Here is a 24,984-nt window from a genome sequence, read left to right as displayed (position 1 = left end):
TTCCTTACATGACTTGTATTCACCTTCTATATCAAAAGCACTGTAATGGGCACAAATGTTATCCTTCATTTCATTTTAAGTTAAAATGACCATTTACATCAACTAACCGAAACTATCATTTTGTCCCTTCATTGTGTTGTGCTGATGTTTTTTAAAATGCAGTACTTTGTATTGCATTTCTATATTGGACTGAGTTTATTGTTGTGAGTTTGAGTTCTTTTACAACATGCTTTCAGAATGACCTATTATTAAGTGTTACTTTATTTTTACTTACAGCTCTTACTTGCCAGAGGTCACTTGCCCAGGGTCATGTTGCCAAATATGTGTCTCCCTGATTTTGAGGCCAGTGCACTACCTACCACACCAGGCTAGCTCTCTAAGATTATAAATTGAAAACTATAGAATAGGGAAGTGGTGCTAAGCTGCACTAGTAGAAAGATTTCTCTTAACCAGGAATTCCCAGTACCAGTGAAATCACAGGTTCCTCCCCTCCCAGTAATAACTCACATTTATGTAGCACTTTTAAGGTTTACAAAAAATTGTTCAAACAGTATCTTATTTGATCCTCACAGCTCTATCAGGAAGATTCTCTTATTATTTTCATTTTTACAGATGAGAAATCTAAAGATGAGGGAAGTTAAATGATTTGCCCAGGGATACACAGCTAGTAAGTGTCTGAGGCTTGATTTGAGTCTCATCTTAGCCACCAAATACCTTTTTGTTGGAGCACTAAGAGTAGTCTTTTGTAAAGGAAAATTACACAACAGAGGCACTTTTACAAAGTAGTCAACATAAAAACCTTATTATTTTTGAGGGAAATCAAAGAAGTCAAAGACTTCTTAATGGACACAGTAATAATAATGATGATGATGATGGTGGTGGTGATGATGATGATGATGATACCTAAGGCATGATGGACAGAGAATCAGCTTTGAGGAGTCGGGAAGATCTGCCTCAGACACATATTGGCTGTGTGACCTTGGATGAGTCACATAATTGCTTGGGTCTCATGCAACTCTCATAAGACTCTATATGGCCAAGCAAATGCTGACCTACATGGGTACAGGGAATTTCCTGGGAATTTCCTCATCTGGAGATCCCTGTGCCATTGAACTTATTGGTCCAGTCCACAGTACAAACATGCACATGCATACCCCACACCCATTCATAAACCTTAATTATAGGAGAAAATTGCTTGCCATTGGAATGTAGAACATTAGAATGAATTGTTCAAGAATAGCATTAAATACAAACAAAATAACATTATAATCTGATGCTTTTCAAATTCTTGATGGATTTTGTATTAAGTATCAAATGAATTCTTATTTAAAAGAGTGAATAAGAAAATGATCTGCTTTTCCTATCAGAAAAATGTCAAGATATGAAGTTGAAGTTTTAATTAAGAAGTTGATTAAGACCAAATATAAAATGAAATTCTGTAGCAACTATGCAAAATGGTCTTGCTGAAAGGAGAAAAAAAAAGCAGTTAAATGTATATGGTTTCAGCACTTTATTTTAAAAAGCAGCAATAAGTCCTATACAGTCACTCATTAAAGGAACAGATCAATTGAGAAAATTATTTTGGCTGTGAAATTGGTATTTATTTAATATAATTCTTCTGCCATGACGTTTAGTTTTGTTTTGAAATGAGTGGTAGCATCAGACAGTCTATTGGAATATTATGCTTTGAAAATCCATGACTCAGATTTTCTATGTGAAAATTCTGCTATTAAAATACAGTAAAGACTATTATTAGTAAAAGGCAGTATGGTTTTTGCCACAATATAGATAACTCAGTTATTAAAGGGGAAATCAGGAAAACGTGGACATTGAAAGCCTCCTCATCAGAAAGCATTTATTAAGCCCTGTCCTGTGGTAGTACCATACAAAGAGAATGTACAGACATCCTCAGCCCTTTATAAGCTTATAATCTAAGATAGGTAACACTAACACAGACACACTAACAGAAGTAAATAAAGAGTATTCAGAATACAGAATAAATTGATATGTCAGGTCCTAGTTATATCTTTTAGAGGTTAATAAGAAATGAATTTTAAACTTTTATTGTTTGGGGTTTTGTTTGGGGGGAAAGATGGAAGTGGGGGAACCACCAAAAAAGTGTTGGTGTTAGGGAGTATCTTTTGTGAAGTGACTTTTTGTGTCAATATTTATATGTGTGTGTGTCTGTGGATTTTTTTTTTTAAAGATTAAATTCATTTTAGAAAAAGATAGATGAATTGCTGCAGGGACTTCATGTCCAGGCAATGAGTCTAGCAGGGCTGAGGAGAGGAAAGAGCTATTTCAGAAAATTAGAAATCTCCTTGTTGCTTATTTCAACTTCCTTTTTATCTTGCATTTTACCCAAGTTGTTAATAGCAAAATGAACTGTTTAAAGTTTCATCTTTTATTTAATTAGCTTATTCTCTGGTAAAGGTGTTAATGAGCAGTGAAATGACCAAAATCGGCAGAATAATCTACAAAGTACATAATCAGACCTTGAATAATAAAAACAAAAGATCACTACTACATATACAATTTTTTCCGCCTTTATATGTTCATACACCTTTTTGGAGGTGGTGGGTTAGGGAATGCAGTAGATAAAAACTGTTTCAGCTTTTTCAGTCTTGTCTCCATAATAGCTAAGCGCTCAAGCAAAATAGTACATTGTTAATTATACCAGTACATTATAGCCTTATCTTTTCATAGAGTTTGATTCAAAATAATCTGCAGTCATAAAAATTTCAATCTTTGAGTTGTCTAAACCAGGCGTGTCTAACATGCTGCTCACACATGTGATCCACAACATTCTCAAGTTAGACTGAGCCAGATTAAAATGTGATTGGGAAGTATTTAACAAAATAAATAACGTAAAACAACATAGATAATGTTAATGTATGATTTTCTAAGTCATTATGCTGCCACAGGGATTCTGATGTATGGTTTAGTGGCCTCTTGACGTCACTAGTCTAAACCAATCCAAATTCTCCTTCACCCACAGAGGATGCCAGGGTTCACATTCAGTAGTACAAGTTTTGTTGATAAGAACGGCTGATTTTTTGTGCGGCTGCCCAGTGAGAGTTGGTCGTGCCCTTTCATGGTCAATAAATTAGCCCTTTTAAAAAAAAATTCTTCTTGAGTGAAAGCTTTTGCTCTGCCCAGATTTCATGTTACTTCTTAGTTTATTGAATTAACACTACAGAAAAACTTTAATTATTGCTTTTAATCAGTACTTTGTATTCATTTTATACTCTTGATTTGGTCTTGTTCTCCTTCTCCCTTGTTAATTACAGATATTTGTTGTGTTTGTGAAATAGAAGCAATTTTCTTAATTTGTGGGTAAATATAATGTTAGTGGAATAGGTTTGTTATTACCACCCTGGTCATTAGCTATTAGGGGAAAGGCAAGTGCTGTAAATGGAACAGTGTATCCATGGCAACATGCAGTCCAACTTTTAACTTAACACATTAAAAAGGCATTTTGTTTTTTTTTTCCCCCAGACTTAGAATAGCAATAGTGACAGTGACTTTTGATCAGGTAGTGTTCCAAATGAGCTTGGTTAGTCTCTAATGGTTAGAGTCTAACCCGTCAACTTTTATAGCCATTAATTGCCACAAAATATTATCTTTGGTGGTCCTTATTGAGCAAACTTCCTGTACACAATAATTATTTTCTATCTTAAGAGAACCATATCATTCAACTCAGTGCATTGTTCTGCTAACCCAGCCCCAAGGATTGTATGTCGTTTATTTCTCAGACCTTCTGAAGATGTAAAACCTCAGTAATATTTGAAGTAACTCATGATATATTTTTTGTCCATCACTAATGTTGGATGTCTCAGCTTTCTAACTTCATGAGTTCTGACATCAGTCTTATTTCATCTTCCAGGAAGCTGTCTTAATTTTTAGAGTTGTGTATGTGGGTGGGAGTCCCCCCAAAAAACTGATTGATTTTGATTCTGAAATAAGATTAAAGATTTGTAGAACCTGTTTAGACTTGAAGTTAATCAAAATCGATAGTTCTTTCACAGGGTGGTTGTTGTCCGCTAGAGGACAGCACTGCTTTTGTATCTGAGTGCTTTGAACTACAATATATAGGCGTCCTTTTCTTTGAAAAATCAAGCAAGGACCTCACAGTTAATTGTTGACCAGAAGGAATTATTGAATATTTGCAAAGCAAAATGACTTTAAATTTAAAGCATTCTTAATGTTGCCATTTGTGAGGTATACTATTCTATGACTACTGAAATTTATGAATAGAACTATTTTCTGTTAAAATAACAGAAAGTGTATCCTTATTGCTTTTTTCTGCTATATTCACTACTTTAAAAAAAGAATCTAAGCAAGAGACAGTGGCTTAAGAATTATGTTTTAAGGCATTGGTGAGGAGAGGGGGTTTTAATCCTTTTGTTTTTAAATATCTTTCTCTCCCCTCCCCCATCAGTCTGTGTGTCTCCCTCCGTCTCCCCCAGGGAAGGGGGTAGAGTTTTTTCTTCTTCTCATCCTCTGAGTTTGGGAAATAAATTGAGTTTACTGTGTAGAAGAAAAAGAATGTGTCATTGAATAAAAACTAGTTGGTTTAGAGTGTGGAATATGTTTAGTATCTCTAAAAACCAGAATGGAGAATAGCCAAAACTAAATAGTGTTGGGGATAGATTATTTTTGTCTAACTGGTAGTATTACATCTTGGTATTAAAGAATTAATTTTGGAAATTATAAAAGGGAGATGTTGACATTTATGAATTTGAATTAAATTTAAACTTTTCTCTCAATATTAATTAAGCATTCTAGGATTGTCTCTTAAAATGTAATTATATATTCAACTTTTAAAAAATGTAGTTTATAGATTTTTCTCCCTGTTCAAAGCATTTTTTGTATTGTTGCTGTGATATGCTAAACCAAATTAATAAGATAGTAACAGTTTTTAAATTTTTGTTTCATTTCAGCTTTTTGGAAAATATTGTCCCATAGCAATTCACTCTGGTATTTGGAAGTAGGAAACTAATTCAAACCAGGATTTCTTACATACAAGCATTGTGCAACTTCATTACACATTTGTCAACTTTGGACTAATTATTTTTGTACAGCGAGGGCAGGGCATTGCATCTTGTGATCGTCTTTCTTACTAATAGGATTCTGTCTGCTTCAGCAGGCAGTAATTGAAGGCTTCATGTACAGGGTAGGAAAAAAAAAAGTTTTAGCCTGAGTGGGCCATTGTCACAGCTTCTGGTAACCAGTAGAACAGAAAACAGGAGAAAATTGAACTCAGAATAGAAAAATCAGGGACCAGGAAGGCTACCAAAGAGAAGAAAAAGCATGTCTTAGAGCTGTTTACATTAACTCTAGCAAATCTTGTTCTGTGTTTTGGGGTTTTGTTTTGTTTCTTTGTTGTTTTTTTTTAATTCTGTTTTTGAATACCTTGGAAAATTCATGCAGCTTTTGAGACAAATATCATTTTAAGGATTATTTTAATATAAATATCTTAATTGTTTACATTTAGATACAAGATTTTTTCATTCACTCAAACTAAGGGGACTTGAAGTCCCCACACAGCTTCTCACAAATCCAGAGAAAATATATTTTAAGTACATGAATATGTTTTAAATACTGTTAATATTTCATTTGTTGTTATTTGACTGGTTTTGGTCACCCTAATTATCATTAGTTAAGATAGAAGAAGTTTTCAGTAAATTGGAACACATATTATTTAGAGTTTAATGCCAACTTATTTTCTTCTGTTTTTAAAATCCTAGTAATATTTTATATTCTACAAAGTATTAAATGCCAACAGTTCAGTGTTACACATCTGTGGACATCCATTTGGCAAGGTGTAATACAAGCATACCCTTGATGCTGACAACTTAGGTGATCTTGGACAAGATCTTGGATCAGATCACTTCTGGACCTCAATTTTTTCATCTCTGTAATAAAAGAGCAGTTGGAATGATCTCTAAGGTTCCCTAGAGCTAAAATCTTGCTTTTTTTGGGGTAATATTAAGCAATTAGTACTTGATAGAGAATGAATTGAAAAATTATTAAAAATACCTCTTAATAAGATAGAACCCATCCTAAATAGACAATGCATTTTTAACTGTCAGCCCACTTATTTGTTCTCATTTACTCGGTTTCTGTTTTTCGGGGTTGGTTGGTCTCCTAGTAGACCCTCCCTGTATCACAGGAGCTCCATTACAAAAACTCAGCATTGTACATCCACTGAGATCTCATTTGAAAAAGCACATGCTTTATGAAAAGAAAAGAAAAAGTTAAATACAGAATTTGATTAGGAAAAGGTTCAAATCAAGGGCTGAAAATTTGTTCATATTCTTTAAAAAGAAAACTTCCATATACAGGTTTTTGAAGATGGTGACAGTTACCAAAGAAGAAAATTAGTTTATGTGATTAAAGACAAAGTACATGTTCAGTAAGCACGAGAAGCAAAACAATGTTGACCCAACATGGAGTCAAACACCTTCCAAGGAAAAGAATGTCAGTTTAACATATCTTTTAAGCCAAGTACAACCTAAATGCTCTAATGATGTCAGCTATTAATTTCTGTAGCTATGTAATTGGCACCAGTGGTCTTCCTGATCATTAATCTTGCGTCTAAAAATTAGTTACTTTGTATTGTATGAACTTATTTAGAAATACTTCTAAAATGATCACCTTGTGACAGTAGATTGGGACTGTGGTCTGACTTACGGTTCCCCGACATACTAAGTTGGGGGAGGGGTGGTGGGATACACATTTGCTTTCTGCAATCCAAAACAAACCACACTGTGATCACACTGTGTTCCAATTAAATACATCTTTTTTGAACTGTGAAATGAGAATGTCAGAACATCTGATCTTCTGGTCTTCTTTAAAGCAGTGCTTCCAACACCGGTGCCCACCAGAACACAGAGACCTTGTTAACAATGCAGTTGCTTTTATACTAGCTAACAGCTCTCTTGCTGGAACGATTTGTTTAGCATGTTTCCACTGCAGAGCAAATGCATACCTCCTCTCTTTCGTGTCCTTATTTATTAGAGCATTTTGAGAATTTGGTGGTAATAGGATTTAAAGAACATGTACAAGAAACTAATTTTAATCTGCATAAACATACTGACACCAAAATTGACACATGTCTCTGATGAATTTTGCATTATCGTAACATTGGCTCTCTACCACTTTAAGTTTTTAATAGAAAAGAAGTAAAAACGTGCCTTGGGGCTATGCAGCACTAAAACTGAAAACTACAGGCTTTTGTGTCCCTATTCAGACATAATCTGTTTCTCTGTGGTCCCATGACACAAGTGTTAAGTAAATAAAGGGACTAATAAGACTATTGTTTACATAATTATAAACCTGTCAGAATCAACTGGAGAAATAAGGGGCTTTACATTATGGATGGAATGACCAAGATTATAGACAAAAGTAACTAATAAACAGGATGCTTAAGTCATTAGCTAGCCTCTGGTAACCTGATTTGACATAAATGTGATTTTTCCTAGGAGGCAGAAATCCCTCAGAATTTTGGACAAAAGAAATCCCATAGGCCTGTGATAAACCTCATACAAGAAAGGTTATTTAAGAGGTGTGGACCCTCAGAATGGAAATTGAGCAAACATTGCCTAGTCTCTTGAGACTAAGAATCTGACAAAAAAGCAAGTTGGTGTGTAATAGAGCTTCATAAATATGTACATATATGTAATATATTTTATACACACACACAATATTTTTCTGCCCTTCAACTGATAACTTCAAGAGTAACTGCCCTTAGTAGGAAAAACTTTGTTCTTTTTGATGTCCTTTACGAATGCCCAGTGTGTTTTAGCCTATAAGGAAATGTTTTCAATTCATAGGACAGATAAATGGTTATGGGTTGTTTGTTTTTTCATACCTTGTCAATAACCCATTATTAACTAGCATTTAAAAACATAATTTAAAAGACTTGATACTATTTTCAGTTTAGCAAAATTAGCATATTTTTCTTTTGATGCATTATTCTAATTATTGTTGGGAAAGTTTTTCATAATTATATTTAGGGCCAAAAATGGCCTGTTAGCTTTTCCCAAAAAAAAAAATGTAACATATTACGAGATTTTGATGTGATTTTTAAAAAATCAAAAAGAAATTACTTCTCATTTAAAGAGAATCTGCTTCCTGCTTAAGTGGCTAATATTTTAATTAAGTCTGGAGTGAAGTTTTTTTGAGTGTCTCCTGATAAACTCCCTCTTTTATGTTGATGGTAATTAAACAGATCCCTGAGGACCCCAGTAGGCACTGTGCAAGGCCCATGCTAATTGTCAGACATGAGACACTGACCAGTTGGTTTGCTCCTGAATAGCCCACAGCATGCTATCAGCCCAGCAGTTCTATTTTTATGTATTGTGAGCTGTTGTCAGGGCTAACTGGGTCCTATTGTGACTGAAGATGTTGCGCAAATTGAGGCAGATGGCTCTGATTCAGACACGTGTCATTCAGAAAGGGGAAAGGGGATTGGCCCTGAAAGGTGGGGTCACAGCAGGTCACAGACCTGCTCTACACTTGTTAGTGTTTTCAAAAGCTCATGCGCAGCAACTTTGTTGTGCTCTGGTTTGTCGCCCCCCCCCCCCCCCCCAAAATAGTGTGGATTGTTCCTTATGGGATATGAAGGACTAGGTGGTTGCCATCCTCTTCCTTCCTGTCTCTGGGGCTTGGCTGTGCATGCAGAATGAATTAGCAGGATTGACAGAAGTTCATTGTGTTCAAAATGGCTTTTTAGTCAATTGCAGTGCTTAAAAGGCTAGTTTTGCTTTTAATTCCATGTAATTAGTAGGTTCTTCGTGTCTTGGAATGTAGTAATAGAGCATTAGTCCTTAAGTTTCCTTTCTTATATTCAAAAGGAAAAAGGGGGAATCTAATGTTCTGAAGGTACAACAAAGGGAAGTAAGTACTTCATTGGTCGTTTTCACTTGATTCCAGGTCATCATCAGTAGAGATGGAATCCTTTGACCTGACTCAATGGTGGAAATATAGGAAACATTTTCATTGTCGGTAGAGGAGAAAGGTTTTTTCCTCCTCTGCATTCCCCTACAACTGCTTCCATAAACAGTTTTCATTTCAAATACTCAAGACTTTTAAAATTCAAACTCTGGGAAAGATACATTTGTGGTCAGAAAATAACATTGAGAAGAAAAATAGAATGATGTACTATATCCAAGGCAATATGTTAAATATCAAGTGAATTAATATACTTTAAAATGACCCCCAAAATACCTTACTCTGTAAATGAAGGGCTGCTGACATGCAGATTCACATTTAAACATCTAAATAAAAGAGTCTTCATTTGACAAACTCTAAAATTGCAGACTTCAGGGTCAGGATGTTGTACAGTTTATTTTCTAAAGAATGCTTGGGTTTGGGCTTTCTGGTAGTAGGGATCCTGTTCTTAGATTAATTTATTTGGGGGGAAAAAGTTCTGTAAAACTCATTTGACTTTAGGAACAATATGCTGTCTTCTTTCTTTCCCCTCATCATGAAGATCTCTTCACTTTTTTTCCTCCAGATTTGCAGCTAAAACTGTGCACAGTGGGTCACTGATGCTAGTCACAGTGGAGCTGAAGGAAGGCTCTACAGCACAGCTCATCATAAACACTGAGAAAACGGTGATTGGTTCTATTCTGCTGCGGGAGCTGAAGCCTGTCCTGTCCCAGGGGTAACCTGCTTACATCTGGACCTCAGAATCTGGCACACAACAAAAGTGCCTGGCATCCACTACTGCTGCCTTTCATTTATAATAATAGCCCTTCCATCTGGCAGTGGGGGAAGAATACACTCTTGACATTCTTGTCTCCTGCTTTAGAATGCTAGTGTGTGTCTATCATGTATCCAGTACTTGCCCCTTTTTTTTTCGGTTTGCTAACCAAAGAACATATATTTTACTGTCAATTATCTAAACTCTTGAATCCATGTGCCATATATTCTCCCCTGACCTTCTACCCTTTTTCCTTGACTTTTCTAGTTCTGATAAATAAGTGTTGAATAATTAAAGTTCATTGGAAATCAGTTTGCCTTCACCAATAAGCAAAAAATTTAAGAGAATCTAGCTGATCTCCCAGCTAGGCATAGGATAGTGAAGATGTCTGAAATTGAGCAAGAGAGCAATGGAATATTTGCAAAATACTGTTGCTCAGTGAATTTCTGTGTCATAATTATTTGCTGATGACTGCTGTCATCAGATTTTCTGAATGATAAAGAATAAATAAAATAGCATATAAATAATCTCTTTGCTTTTTCCTTGGTAATTAATCACCACCTATTTTGGAATCCATTAATTCTAAAACTGTTCAGTAAGCAAGGGAGCCAGCAGGATTTTGTCACTAAAAGAAAACATCTTCTAACCCTTGGTCACTGTCAAAAAGAAAATTATTGGTAAATATTTTTCAAAAACTTTTGTGTTGCTGAACAAAAGCTGTTCATCTAAAACAGTCAACTCACAGAATAACAATTCATGAGATTTGATAACAAGGTCTATTACTGCTGCTGAGTAAACTCTTTAAATTATACTTCAGATTGTTATACTGATCTTTGATGGTCCAGTAGGCCCAACTTTGGGGAACTGAAATTCTTTAGTATGAAGCTTATAGAAAAATGACTCGTATGAACATGGATTTCAGAAATAACATCAAAATTAAGTTGTATGAAAAGCACATCAAGTGATGGAAAAATTTAAGACTTGAAATTTTTTTATTAGACTGGCTCATATTTACAAAATCTGCTGTTTAGCAACTTGCAGTTTTTTAATTAAAATTATTCTCCAATTTGAAAGTCGTCTTTTCTAAACTTTTTTCTCTCAATGAGTACTCCAGTTGTAAATTAGTTATATTGTAATTGGTTGGTTTGTTTACCTTAGTTTGTGCTAGTTGTTCATTCCTATTCTCCAATCTCTCTGCCCCACTGTTCAATCCTCCCCACCCCACCCAAAAAAAAAAACAAACTTTTGGTAGATCATTTTAAATTTGAATGAATACTAGGGAGAAAGAGAAGAGGAGGAAAACATTTTAATTGAAGGTCCTTGGAACATATGGTTTGAGAGAAATAGAACGTCTGGGAAAATTCTTAAAATGTTCAGGTTCATGTACTGTGATAAACCTAAGGAAAGAGAGGTATAGTTGTCTGAGTTGCAGGCTGTCCCTCACTCTAAAGTACTATATTTTATCTTAAGTGGTACCCCCAAGTCATTTGGCATTTCCATTACTACTCCTGTTTTCCAAAGCTTTGTCATTTTGGATTTTTAAGTAACTGTTTGAAAAGTAACACACAGTTTGACAAACTAAATACCCTTGGCTGTAAATTTTATTTTCAAATTTTAAGGGATGTTATCTCTAAAAATAGGACCTCCAACACTACTTTTTTTTGTATTCTGGAACAACCACAGGAGTTTTAGTGAGACCTCAGTTTTTAATGAGAAAAGTATAATAATTGTGACTGCTTATTTTTGGATTTAATGTCTTTAACTGATAGTATGACTTTTAATGTGTTTCCGTTTGATACTTTTAACACCAGTAGCTTAATATGATTGAAACATTTTTTATATACGTGATATTTGAAGTGTCCAACAGCAGATTTTTTTTTTAAGAAAAGTGATTCAGAATTCTTTGTCTGGAATTCATTTGATTTTATCATATTCTGTGATTATCTTTAAATTATTCTATAGAGTTGAATTAGCCAAAGTTAAAGTCCTAATTCTAGCTATATTTTTATATTTTAATGTTCACTTAATGGTACATTTTATATACACCAGTTTTGAAGAACTACAGTGGTATTTTCTACCTCATATTACAGGACAGAAATAAGGCCTTTTCTCTCTTTTGATTTGAAAAATAGTTTTATAAGATTGAAGAGAACCCAAAGATGATCATATTAAATAAAAATACTATGTACTGCCTCTGGCTATTCCCATTTATAAGTATTTTAATAAAAAGAGTTTGGGGTGTGTGTGTGTGTTTTAAAGGTGTTTGACCTTAGAATCTAAGTTTATGAATTTGAATGTTTGAGGAGTGAGTGAAATTAAATAAGATAATTGGAAGATATTTTAAAAATTGTGTACATATCCCTTTTTTTCATCAGCTATTGTTTTTGTATTTCTCATCAACTATTGTGATCATGAAGGTCTCACATGAAACAGTCTAGTAGCTTATTTACCTTTTTTTGTCATGTAGGAAGTGAGGAAGGGGGAGTCAGGCCTATCCTAGAATGTATGACACAGTCATAGAATCTCAAGGTTGAAAGGGATCTCAGGGTCCATCAAGAATTCACAGAACAAGAATTCACTCTATATCATATTTTACAAATGATTGTCTACATTTTGCTTAAAGACCTCAGTGAAGGAGAACCCAGTACTTCCCAAAGTGGCCTATTCCACTTTTGGTTAACTTTAACTGCTAGGAAGTTTCTCTTTACATTCAGCCTAAAGTCACCTCTATAAAGGTTCAACCCATTACTTTTAGTTGAATTTCCATGGCAATTTAAGCTTGGACTCTGCTGGCACAGGCTTTGAAAACACTTATGGTCAACTGCCTTTCATATGCACAATTCATTTACAACTTTGTATTAACTACTGAGCCCATGTTTGAAGCCTTTCTATCATGATGGACTAGCGTAGGCAGTTTTGAAGAAGTATATGACCCCATTGGCTGAGGGTGATATATCTTTTGGCCAAAACAACTATTGAAGCCCATCTAGTAAGTCATTGAGTTGAGTCAGTGAAAGGAGTATTTCTATACAAGAAATGGTAATATTGTTGGAGTATCTTAGAACATGAAATGAACTGGGCTTTAACACTCCTCTGAGCCAACAGAGCATGTGTAGATCTAAATGTTCTTAACAATATGCAGTTTATTCATCAATAACGTGAATGGCCGCATGGCATCACAGGTCTCCAGCTTTATAGAATTAACAGAAAATTGAAGTGTGACAAAGGAGTTAATCTGTGGGTTATTTTTCACACTCTATAGACAAGTCCTTTTATTAAGTTTTTGGAGAAATGAAGAAGTGTAAGAAATAGCCTATATACACCCTCAGCAATATAGAGATTTCTCTCAATTTCTAAACGCCAAGTTGGAAATAAAATATATGTGTGAAAGGCAGTTGCATACTACTTTTTCTTATTCCCCTCCAATTATCCAAAGCTACTACTTCCAAGAACAACAGTCAAACTCTTAGTCTCTTTCTCTCTTAGGGAAACTGTCTGATCAGCAAGTTTCTTCCTGTACCACCTCCTTTCTTCCTGAGGGGTTTCATCCAACATGTATGCTCCTACCTTTTGCCATTCAAAGATCGTTTATATCAGTTTCTGACCACCTTCCTTTTCTTGTGTATCTACACTTTCCTTAATCCCATTCCTTCTTTCTCTACTGTTTCCTAAGGTTCTGTTATCCATGGAAGATCTATTGCTAGCTCATCTTCTCTCCCTCTTTTTGTTCCACTTAAAAGATACAGACCAAGATTCGTTTAACTTTTTCTTTCCCATATACTCAATAGTGCTCTGCACACAGCCCAAAAATGGTGATTTTTGTCAGTAGGGACATTCCTCCTTTTACCTTTTTTTTTTTTTTAGGGCGGGGGGTGAGGCGATTAGGGTTAAGTGACTTGCCCAGGGTCACACAGCTAGTAAGTGTTAAGTGTCTGAGGCTGAATTTGAACTCAGGTCTTCCTGACTCCAAGATCAGAGCTCTATTCACTGTACCACCTAGCTGCCCCAACATTCCTTCTAATAATGGTAACCGTCCTCCAAGGGTTCCCATAACCAGAGAAAATCCACCTGGTGATGAGGCACTCAGAACTCAGCTAGGTTGTGCTTTGGACGACACATGAAGATCACTCCCAAGCTTCCCTTTTTAGTTTGGTAGGACCCTCCGGACTTTGTACTCTACCAGCACAGTCTTTGAGAGCTCAGTCATCTCCATGTCACAATGAGGCGATGGAGTGGGATTATAGATCTTACATAGGTCTGTTGTTTATTATTTGTCCTAATGGTCATTGAATGGAGTCAGACTCGGGGTCAATAAACATTTATTAAGTGCCCTTTCTGTGCCGGGCACAATGTTAAGCTCAGAGGATAGAAAACTCAAGGAACTCACAACCAAATGGGATGAATTAGGCATAATCAAAAACTAGAATTGTAACCGATTCCCTATTCAAGAAGCTTCAATGTCTTCCTGTTTCTACTTAGATAAAATATCCCCCTAACATTTAAAGCCCTTTACAATCCAGCTGTAGGCATTCTTCAAATGAAGAAATTCAAGCTGTCAATCATGAAAAAACCCAAATAATTTAAAATTACTAGTAATTAGAGAAATATCCATTAAAGCAACTTTGAAGTTCCAGACTGGCAAAGAGGACAGAAGAGGAAAATGACAAATATTGGAAGAAAACAGGTACATTAGTGAACCGTGAATACGAATTAGAGCCATGAATCAGTATGACCATTCTAAAAAATGATTTGGAACTATGCCCAGGAACTTAACAAACTACATGCCCTTTGACTTGCTATGCAACTACTAGGACTATGCTCCAAAGATATCGAAGAAAGAGGAAACATTGATATGTACAAAAATATTTATAGTAGCTCTCTTGGAAATTAAAGGGGTATCCTATTGAGGAATGGCTAAATAAAGTGTGAGAACAATATGAAATATCATTGGGCCTTAAAGTATGAAATGGTTTCAGAGGAAAATAGGAAGACTTTTGAACTGATACAGAGAGGAGTGAGCAGAACTAGGAGAAGAATTTATACAATTATTATAGAGAAAAACAAGTGTAAAAGAATTCTTATCAGCACATTGATAAACCACAAGTTTATGGTGGTTGTGTATGTTATTTTTTAAAGAATGGTTTATGTGGTTTATAAGAAAGAGAATGAAATCAGACATGTCACTCACCGCCTGAGAAGTGATGAACTTAAAATGCAGAAAGAGATACACATTTTTGAACATGGCTAATGTGGGAATTTGTTCTGCTGAACTATGTAGATATACTTTGAGGAATTTGTTTTTTAGATGTTTATTTTTTAAATTTACCAGAGGTGGGGAGGAGGGAAAAGGGATGGTGGGAGGGACAGACTATTTTTTTAAGCTACTTGTTACTTGAAAAAAATTTAAAAGTAAAAACAAAAAGAATCTGGCTCCAACTTATCCTTTCATACAGACTCATTACACAGTCCTCTTCATGCACCATCTCCAGACAAACTGGCTTATTTCATGTTTCCTACTGCACAGGCTGTCCTCCCTCTCCCTCTCTCTCTCTCTCTCTCTCTCTCTCTCTCTCTCTCTCTCTCTCTCTTTCTCCCTCTCTCCCTCTCTCCTTCTTTCTCTCCCTCTCTTCCCCTCCTTTCTCCCCCTCTCTTCCTCTCTCTCCATCTCTCTCCACCTGTGTTCCATGGATCCCATTTTTCCCTTCAAGTCTCGGTTCATGTATGTCTCCTTCAAGAAGTCTTTCCTGTTTATTTCATCTGTGCCCTATCCCTTCACTTCTTGTGAATATATCCTATATTTACAGATCTGTGAACATATTGTGTATACCCCCCCCAATCCCCTCAGTAGACTGTAAGTTCCTTGAGGGTAGCTTCTGCCTTACTTGTCTAGTGCTTTAAAAATGCTGATTGATCCCTTTGGAACTCATTACACTTTTGTACAACTAATAGTATTGCAACAGTCTGTTCAGTCACCAAAAAGTATCCTAAAAGGGGGTACCAGTGCCCATAAAGTTAACAGATCCTTGAAGTATTAAAGTAGATATTGCAACAATAATCTATTATATATTTTTTTTTGTGTGTATGTGTGATTCTGACTGAGAAACCTAACCACCACTGATAACATTGTTTCTATAGGAAAATACATCCAAGATGTCAAACTACACACTTAACAGACAGGCCAGAGCAGTGTGAGAAGAGCATACATTGCCAGAGGAGTGAAAGAATGTCACAGAAGAGAGTGATTACTGAGCTGTAGTGGTCTGAGAAGTCTTTGTAGAGGAGAGGCAGGTTTAGATAAAAGTCAACAGACTGGTGAGGTTTAGTTAAAGAGGAGAGAAGTTCTGACAATGATCTGACTTTTTATTTAAGCATTTCACCATAAAAAGAGGGATCTAGTGGTTTGTATACACATTGGTCTTTAACTAAAATGCCATGCGGTAAGAATCATCCAAAGCAGATTGATTATAATAACCAATAAGTCCTAGATTCCCCCTGTCCTACATCCACCAGTCAAGACACTACCTATATTACCTTGGGCAAGTCACCTTCTCTGAGCTTGTTTTTTCAGTAGTAGTGTGGAATGGTAGATTTAAAGGGGGAAAAAAAAACAACCTATGTTCAATTTCTCCCACCTCCACCCCGCAATCTGCTCAGATACTAGCTATGTGACCCTGGGAAGACACAACTCCATTTGTAGAATAAGGGCATTGAACTCACTCCTCCCTTCCAGATCTAAAGTTATGTGCCTGTGGTCTGTAAAATGAAGGATTTGGTTGGACTAGATGGTCTCTAAAGGTCCGTAAGGTCTCTCCCAGTTCTAAATTGGTGTGTATGGGTGTCTCAAGACTATCTCCTCTTTTACTGTTCCCTGATTATAGATGGGAAAAGAAACTAAATAGGACAGTTGGTTCTGCTGATGGAAAGTTGAGCAATTGAAGTTTCCATATTCATTTAAGCATTAACATGATAGTTTATGATGCTTGGATCTGAAAGCCTAACACGTCCTCTTACCTGTTTGTAATTTTTTAGACTATGAAATGCAGAGTTTAAGGCCCATTTCTTGTAAAAAAAAAAAAAAAACTATCTAAATCTAAATGTCTCTGCAACGGGCTAAATGTCTCCGTCCTTTGATAAGCTCTGGGCAGTAATTTCCTAGCACTGGGTCTAGACATTTGCTATCATTGACCTTCAAGATCTCATCATAGTTAAAAGTAATATTGTGAGGGTTGCATAACTTGAAGTTTTGCATCTTTTCATTTTCGTTTTTCAGTTCCGCTAGTTGTTCTATAGGGCAGCCAGATGGTGCGGTTGATAGAGTGCCAGACCTGGAGTCAGGAAGACCTGAGTTCAAATTTGGTCTGAGACATTTACTAGCTATGTGACCCTGAGCAAGTCACTTAACCCTGTAGTCTCAGTTTCCTCATCTATAAAATGAGCTGGAGAAGGAAATGGCAAACCACTCCAGTATCTTTGCCAAGAAAACCTCAGTGGGATCATGAAGAGTCAGACATGACTGAAATGACTGAATAACAACAAATTTGTTCTATAACCTGGTAGTTAGGCCATCAATTATTTGTGAAAACTTGGTTATTTGTTTTGGTTCCTGATAATGGAAATAGGAGGAGAAGTGCCATCTTTAGAAGTCTGTCTGAGAGAAGCCATGACTTGGAGTCAGGGAAGACTTGTGTTCAAATCCTGCCTCATCCGTAAAATGGAGATAATAATATTACATACAGTAGCTACCTTATTAGGTTGTTACAAAGCTCGAATGGGACAATGTGTATGAGGGCATTGCAAACCTCTAAATGATAAATGCAAACTCTTGTTATGTGTGTCAGAAGCGATGTATTATCATGGACTTCAAGTCAGGAAAAACAAAGGCTTTAGTTCTCTCTTTGACACACTAGCATGTAATTATGCTAATTACTATCATGGGCAAGTCACTCAGTCTCCCTGAGCCCCATTTTTCTTATCAGTAAAAAGATATTAATACTTTAGTACCTAACTGGTTGTTGGGAGAATCAAATGAGATAATGCACATATCGCACAATGGAATCCTTAAATCCTTAGTGCTCTAGAAATATCAACAATTATACAGAGAGAAGACTTTGGATAAAGTAACAGATTGTGGGAAACCTTTTGTATGAAGGGAAGAAAATATAAAGAATAATAATAATCTTTACAGTATACCTCGCATTCCCAAACATTTAACAAACATCAGTATCACTGTCTTGCAGCCAACCTAGCAATCCTGGTAACATATCGCTTAGGAAAGTGCTACTGCTTTTTCCCACTCTATCTCAGTACAAGGCTAAAAGTAGGATTTGCTTTAGAAACATCTATAACCCATTCAGACAGAAGATCTGCTACTGGGGGGAAAATACCTAAAGTTGATTTCCAAGAGGAAGAATACAACTAACGGAGCTCTTCCCCTACTTACCAGGCAATGTGGTGTTGGTGAAAGTTGCAACTTCTATTTGTGATGAAGGCTGCCATCTTCTCCATCAATCACTATGGATGGGCTCATTAAAAGATTGTCTAAAGCAGCATCTCGAGATTTTTTTGATCACATACCCATCTGCAGAAAATGTTTTGAGTCCACACCCTTGATTTGTATATATTTATACTTTTAAATTATATATGAATGCAACCATACAAATAATTATATACAACATAAAACAAAAAAATAGACATTTTAGAAGGATGAGAGGAAGATGAAGTTATATTTGATCATAGAGTCATTCGGGAACCCCTGGAGTTTGTAGGGTAGAGAAGTAGGACTGACACTTTTAGGGAAAATTGACTTTGACACCTGTGTAGAGGAGGAGGATGGATGAGAGAAGGGAGATACTTGAGACCTGAGTCAGGAGGATCAACTGTAAGGCTACTGCAGTAATCCAGGCAGAAGATGAGAAAGGTCTGAACTAGGCTAAGTGGAGAGAAGGGACAGTTGCCAAGTGATGTTTGGAGCTCGAAAACACAAGGCTTGGCAACTGACTGGATATATAGGCTGAGAGTGAGGAATTCAAGATGGTGTCAAGGTTGTGAACCTGGGTAACTAGAAGGATGGTGATATGCTGGTCAGAAAGAGGGAAGCTTAGAAGAGGGGAGAATTTGGGGGAAAGAAAATGTAATGAGACTTGATTAGATGAGATGACAACCCCTGCTCCTCCTGTGAGACTCACTCTGTCCCACCCACAACAAAAAGGAGGACAGAGTCATATTCACCAGGGTTCAATACCTAAGCTTCACATTCAAGGCCTCCTATCCCTGACCTGTTTTCCCAGGCTTCTCTCACATCACTCCCCTTCCCATCACCTGAGTCCGGTCAAACTAGACTACTTACTGTTCTGCAAACATGTCCCTTACCTTTCTGGCTCTGTGATTTTGCTTGTTATATTTCTTTTTGCTAAAATGTCAGGTTCTGCCTCCCAAGTTCCCTTCTACCAAAATCTTACTTATCCCTCAAGACCCATCTCTATGAAGGCTTCCAGGAAATACATGGAATTACCAAATCATAAGAGCCGTAGGTGTCTTCCAAGGCCATCTGAGCCAAAACATATCCCCCAGAAGCCATAAATGAACTTCTGTCCTCCGATTTTCCGTAGTCCTCTCTAATACGAATTCCTGTATATGTAATGTCCCCTGCTAGACTAGACCGGAGAAGATCCTTGAAAGCAAGGATTGCATCTTGGTGGCCAGTTGCATGAGTGAGTGATAGAATGTCTCTTCAATCTGAATTAAAGCCCCCACTTTCCGCCATTCCTTCTCCACCCACTTAATGCTTCTCTGTTGGGACAATGGAGGGTAGCAACCAAGGCTAATCAGTACACTTGGTGTGTCTTTCCAAACATAGAATAAGGCCGCAGTTTGGAAAGAGTCCTGTTTGTTCTTCATACCTTTGAGTTCTGCTTCCTGAGCTGTAACTAAAAAAATGAAACTACCCAAAGTAGTCTCCTTTCCAATGTCAGGCTATAACAGAGAGAGCTGGTTTCCCCAGGCGCTTTGGCCTTCCCTTTGTTTGGGCCTCTATAAGATGAGAGGCCCAAAATCCAAACACGTTTTCAGCGAAGTTAGTAGTCAGCTCAGCTTTCTAATTGAAAGTAATTCTAATTTCTGCGCTGCAGCATAATTGGCTAAAAAAAATGTTATTTGGTGATTAAGATTCTGGAGTGAATTGTGTTCTTTGGGTTCTTGCGCTGCTCCTCCATCAGGGACTTGGTTTCCTCAGCGTGCAGCTGTTAGAGCTGATTTACAGTACTGCGGCTGTGGCGAGTCATAAATAAATCCTCTTATATAGTTGTTATGAACACCTGTTAGATCATCTGTCAGCAAAGCGCCGGTCACATTTATCATGGCGTGGTAGTTATTTTACTTCAATCCATTTCCAACTGACTCAGCCTCCATCGCTGGATTACTATTACCACACCATAATCGCTCGTTTCCACTCCATGTTACAACTTGCAGATAAAAGATTTCACTACTTGGCCAAATTTCATAAATAAAGGAGCAGTTCAGTGCAGTAAAAGTTTATTTTTGTCATCATTTGTCACCCCATTATTCTATAAATCAGATGGAATAGCACTATTGCCAGCTCAGGCGTTGCTGTCAGCCTTAGGCGTGGAAATGGTCCGTTTCTTCCTTTTAGATGAGATGACATGTCTTTCAGATTTAACTGGCTTATGGCTTTGTTTCACCCATTTTATTTTATTGCCCCTTCAGAAAGATCCATGGGGAGCAGAAAGCCTAAAGGAGTGAAAATGGAAATAGGAAACAGAGGACTGCATGCCACTTAGCTGGGATGTGCATTTCCTCCCCCACCCCCACAAGCGGTCATCAGAAACTGGACCACCAACAGCCCCACAAACAGGAAACAATGACAGAACTTTCTTCCGCTGATCCTTTTCACCCACTCTCAAGGGCTTCATAGTTTTGCTTTTGGAGAGCCTGGCCCTCACCCTCCTGCGAAATATGTCCAGGACTGTAGCTAGTGTGTTTACTACAAGCCCTTGGGAGTTTGGCGACATGCCAGGGAGAGGGGCATTTTCATGTCTGTGGGGCCTTGAAAAGGGTCAGTCTTCCCTTGCGTGACCTGTATTCTTCTCCCATGACCCACTCCCTTGGTCACCAGCAGTTTGGAGGTTCAACGCAGGCCTATTAGCAAGATCTGAACTATGTCTGAGACAGAAATAGTCTGTCTAGTCTGGAAGAAGCCAATGTCCCCTTGGTAAGAATAAGAGAGGAAAGAAGATGCTGAGGGGATGGGATAATAGAAAAGGGTTTATAGTTGATATTATACGTCCAAGTTGGTTCTAATTCAAGTTACATTCTTCAGAGTCATTATGTAGCTCATAAATTCAATAAAGTGTTTTACTATTACTATAAAAATGACAGGAGGGGGGTTTTATGTTTTAAGTTTCGTTAGTTGCTCTTCCTGTTTTATGTTAAAGTTCTCTGGTCATTATGTCATTAAACTCCTTGGAGTCTGAAGGGCTCAGGCCCCTCCATTACTCCCCCTGGAGCACACTGCACCAGGGCAAACCCCCTCGGGGGTCAGGCCCCTATCATGCTAATCAAGCAAAGGGCTATTTGTGTTTATTATTTGAGAAACTGAGAGTGGAGGCATAGCTTTGGATGGGGGTGGGGAGGTGGGCAGTGGTACCTGGAGCAGGACCAGAAGGGTCCAGAAGAGGAAGTCTGGGTAGGGTTTGCTCCCAGCTGCTGTCACCCCCATCCTCCTCACCCCCACCTCCCAAGACCATTCCCTGGAAGCTCCAGAAACATCTTCTTGGAAAAAGTAGCATAAAGAAGACAAAGAGCACGCCAGACCTGTTCCCTGGAAACCTAGATCTGAGCTCCTTGGGCCCAGCAGAAAAGGGCCTGTGCTTATGGGGCTTCAGCAAGTTTTCCTTCCCATCTCCCTCGCTGTCAGCAAGGTTGACCTTGGCAGTAGGGGCCCTGAGCTATGGAGAGCTTTACTCAACTCCGAATAGTTTAAGGTCCTTGTTAAAGTTTTAAGCAGATTTTCAAGTGGAAATCCCATTGGGTCTCAGAAGGGAGACATGAGCTCTGTTTCAGTTGTTTTCTCTTGCTGCTGAAGAAAGCCACAAAAAGGGATTTCTGCCCCAGGAATCTTTGCTCTCTCCAGATGTTTATTTTGAACAGAAATAAACCACATGGAAACAGCAACTACTAATTCTCTGGCCAGAGTGCATCAGGGCCTTAATCTAAAGCCTCCCATCCATCCAGCTGTCTGGCATTTGCTATTATAGGGCACCAACAGAGAAATGAGGCTGCGGCTTTATCACTGCACCCTGGGTGACAACTTGATTTTCTGCTTTCCCCGCAGGCAGCAGAAGCCCAGCATGATGGGGCTGTTAATTTGTGCATTTCATGGTATCTGTCAGGGGGGCTGCAAGAGGAGGGTTTCGGGGGAAGGGAATGGAGCATGTCCCAGCCTCGGAAGCACCTGTCTGCATTGATGGCGCAGAGCACTTCTTATTAGTGTACAGGTCTCTAAATGCAGCCCGGGGATGACAGCCTGGCATTCCCAGCACCCGAACACTGTGACAGGCGCAGGCAGCCGGTCCTATTGTTTGCCCTTGATGAGCATGTCATTAATGGAAATGGAAGAAAGTGAGGGCCACATCAGTATTCAAATGGCCTCCATTCTCTCTGCCATTCACGCGGCTGGCTCAGTCTGCCGGAGATTTCTTTCAGCAGGCCCCACTTAGACATTTTTTTTTCTCCAGATTTGATCCCAGTATGCACAAATTCTCTTCCTGCCTCCGTCGGCCGCTTTCAACCCCAGACTTACAGCCGTCTCTCTCAGATTAGCCTCAGTCAGATCCAGAAAACTTCAGGTTCTTGGCCTTTATATGCATTTGGGAAGTTGCCTTAATTAGTTAAATGCTTGCTGGCTACAAACTGAGAAAATGAAAGTTACTCTCTGTCCCTCAGTGGGCCACAGCCACCAGGAGGCCTTGGGTTTCCCTTGTGAAGAGCTAGATTGCTCTGTTACAGATTTTCAGAAATAGAGGCTAAAAGCACAAGTTAATTTAAAAGAATCTGTTGGGGAGGGGAGATATGGGTTTCCCCATCTTTAACAATGATTTAAATGAGAAAGTCATTTCTTTCAGGGATTTGGAGTCAGAAAGATAGATTCCTACCTAGAAAGATTTCTACCTCAGAAACTTTCTAGCCCTGCAACTCTGGGCAAATCAGTTCACCTGCTTGTGCCTCAGTTTCTTTATCTGTAAAATAAGGAGGTTGGACTCAATGGCCTGTAAGGTCCCTTTCAGTTCTAAATCTATGATTCTGTGATCCTATGATTTTTAAATTAGGGACAAGTTAAGGTACCTCTCCAGAGGTCTTGAGCTAGGAATAAATGAATGTCTCCCTGGATTATTTACAGCCAACTGGTAAGTGACTAGATCCTGAATCTATGTTTCTGTGACTTAGGTCTTCTGTTGGTCTGTTTGCTTAATAATGTAATTAGTGCTCAGAGGGAGCATATTGATGCTGCTGCTGGCATCCGCTGCTCTTCCAAGCATTTGAAAATTGTTCTTGTTGCAGGCTTGCCTCAGAAATAGCCCGGTGGCACTCCCAAAGCCTCCACAGATGCTCTCACCTCCAAGCGCATTGCCAACACATACGGGTCCCAACCCTCCACATACTCCATCTAGTTCTGTATTTGCAAGAATCACCTCTTGTCCATTCAAATATGAGGTTCCTTAAAGACAGCCATGAAAGACCACTTCTATTTCTTTCTGACCTTTTAACAGGGAAAGGTCAGAAGATTAACTGGCGATGCATTTCTCTAGCCACGTCCCTTATCTGGTATTAATCTGTCAGTGGCCTGGATCCCAGTTCCCTAAGACACCACCTATCTTCCAGGGCATCCTACTAGAAGCTGGAAATCCTATGAACAGGAGCTGACAGCGTGAAAAACAAACAGGGCCACTGTTCTTGCATGGTTCCTCTCCCCCAGCTACACTTATTTGTGTAAAGTGAACAGGAGTCTAGCAACAGGCCTTGCATACACATACACATGAAAAAAGAGTAATTCCCACTCACTCTTCACCTACTTGCACCATGAGGCAAATGAAACTGACCCTCTTAAGCTTTTTTTTTTCTCCTTTGAGTACATCAGTTTCTTGATGGCAGGGACTGGTGAAATATACGGATCATAACTGCTATTTGAAAGCCCAACAGTATGTGGGCCAGCCTGGTAGGCTTTCCTGTAATTGTTGCTGCTGTTATTATTGACAATATTATGGCCCTATTAGAGATATTGGAGAACCTCTGTTAGATTTTCTCAGGTGTTTATCCTTTGCTCCACAAAGATGCTCCAGCCCTTCTCCATTAAGTGCCTGAACGGGGTGATTATGGTCTGAAAAGCCAGGCAGTAAATCTAGACTCCTTCTAGCTCTCTTTGAAGCTCAGGGAATCCACTGAGGCCAATTTAAGAAGAAAAGAAACAGGCTGAGAAAGAAAAAAATCCCAGTGCTTTTAGCCCCTGTGTCACAGTGATGGAAAATAATTTTCACATTTGATTAATAATTAAAAGGCTTGTTTAATAAAATATGGAGGGAGCATTTTGTGTCTCCGTAATCATTAGCATGACCTGGGACCCTTATTTTGGAGGGGGACAAAAAGCAATTGAGGTATAACAATAAATTTGATACCCAAGGGGCTCGCAGAAGTGGCCCAGGGGCTGTCCTGACAGATTTAAGGCAGACATCCCCCAGTTGACACTGAAAGATGTCAAAGCCAGTAGGGTGCTCTTGGCAGGTCATAGCCACCAGTCTCCCCCAGACATGTGAGTAAAGCAAAATCATTGACCTGGAAAGAAACTGGATATTGGCAGACTTTCTAAAATCATTTAGTTTTTAAAAATGTATCATCCTAAAAGAAAAAAGTTCAAATGTTTGATATTCTGGGTAGTCGATCACCTATGTAGAAAAAAATCGTCTGAGGATTTCTCTCTTTTTTTTTTTTTGGAGGAAGTTGTTTTCAAAGGCCATAAGCCCTCTGTTCATAACTCCCGTTGTTTTTTTTGCCAACATTTAAATTACAAAATCAAGGTCTTTGAAAGAAAGTTTTCCATTTGGAAGAGCCGGTTTTCTCTCTCTTATTTTAATGAAAAAATTAATTTCACCAGTGGGATTAGTATGTTGAGTCAATTTTATTCATCCTGTGAATTCAAAATCATTTAAAGGCAGCTTCTATAATAATTAGTATATGAATATGCATATTAATTAAAAGCACTT

General features: G+C 38.0%; 1 protein-coding gene across 1 annotated transcript in view; it reads left to right on the top strand.

Annotated features, from left to right (window-relative positions):
- Positions 1-11,905, top strand: part of AP3B1 (adaptor related protein complex 3 subunit beta 1) — a 338,444-nt gene extending 326,539 nt beyond the window's left edge. Inside the window, exon 27 of the mRNA XM_027863441.1 lies at positions 9,524-11,905. Coding sequence (XP_027719242.1) covers positions 9,524-9,677 — 154 coding nt within the window. The 3' untranslated portion in view covers positions 9,678-11,905. The remainder of the gene's footprint in view (positions 1-9,523) is intronic.
- Positions 11,906-24,984: the final 13,079 nt, after the last annotated feature.

Source organism: Vombatus ursinus, unplaced genomic scaffold (genome assembly GCF_900497805.2).
Source record: "Vombatus ursinus unplaced genomic scaffold, bare-nosed wombat genome assembly UNPS02014772.1, whole genome shotgun sequence".
Taxonomy (NCBI): Eukaryota; Metazoa; Chordata; class Mammalia; order Diprotodontia; family Vombatidae; genus Vombatus; species Vombatus ursinus.
Note: the sequence above shows the minus strand (reverse complement) of the source record. Positions and strands in the feature narration are given on the sequence as shown.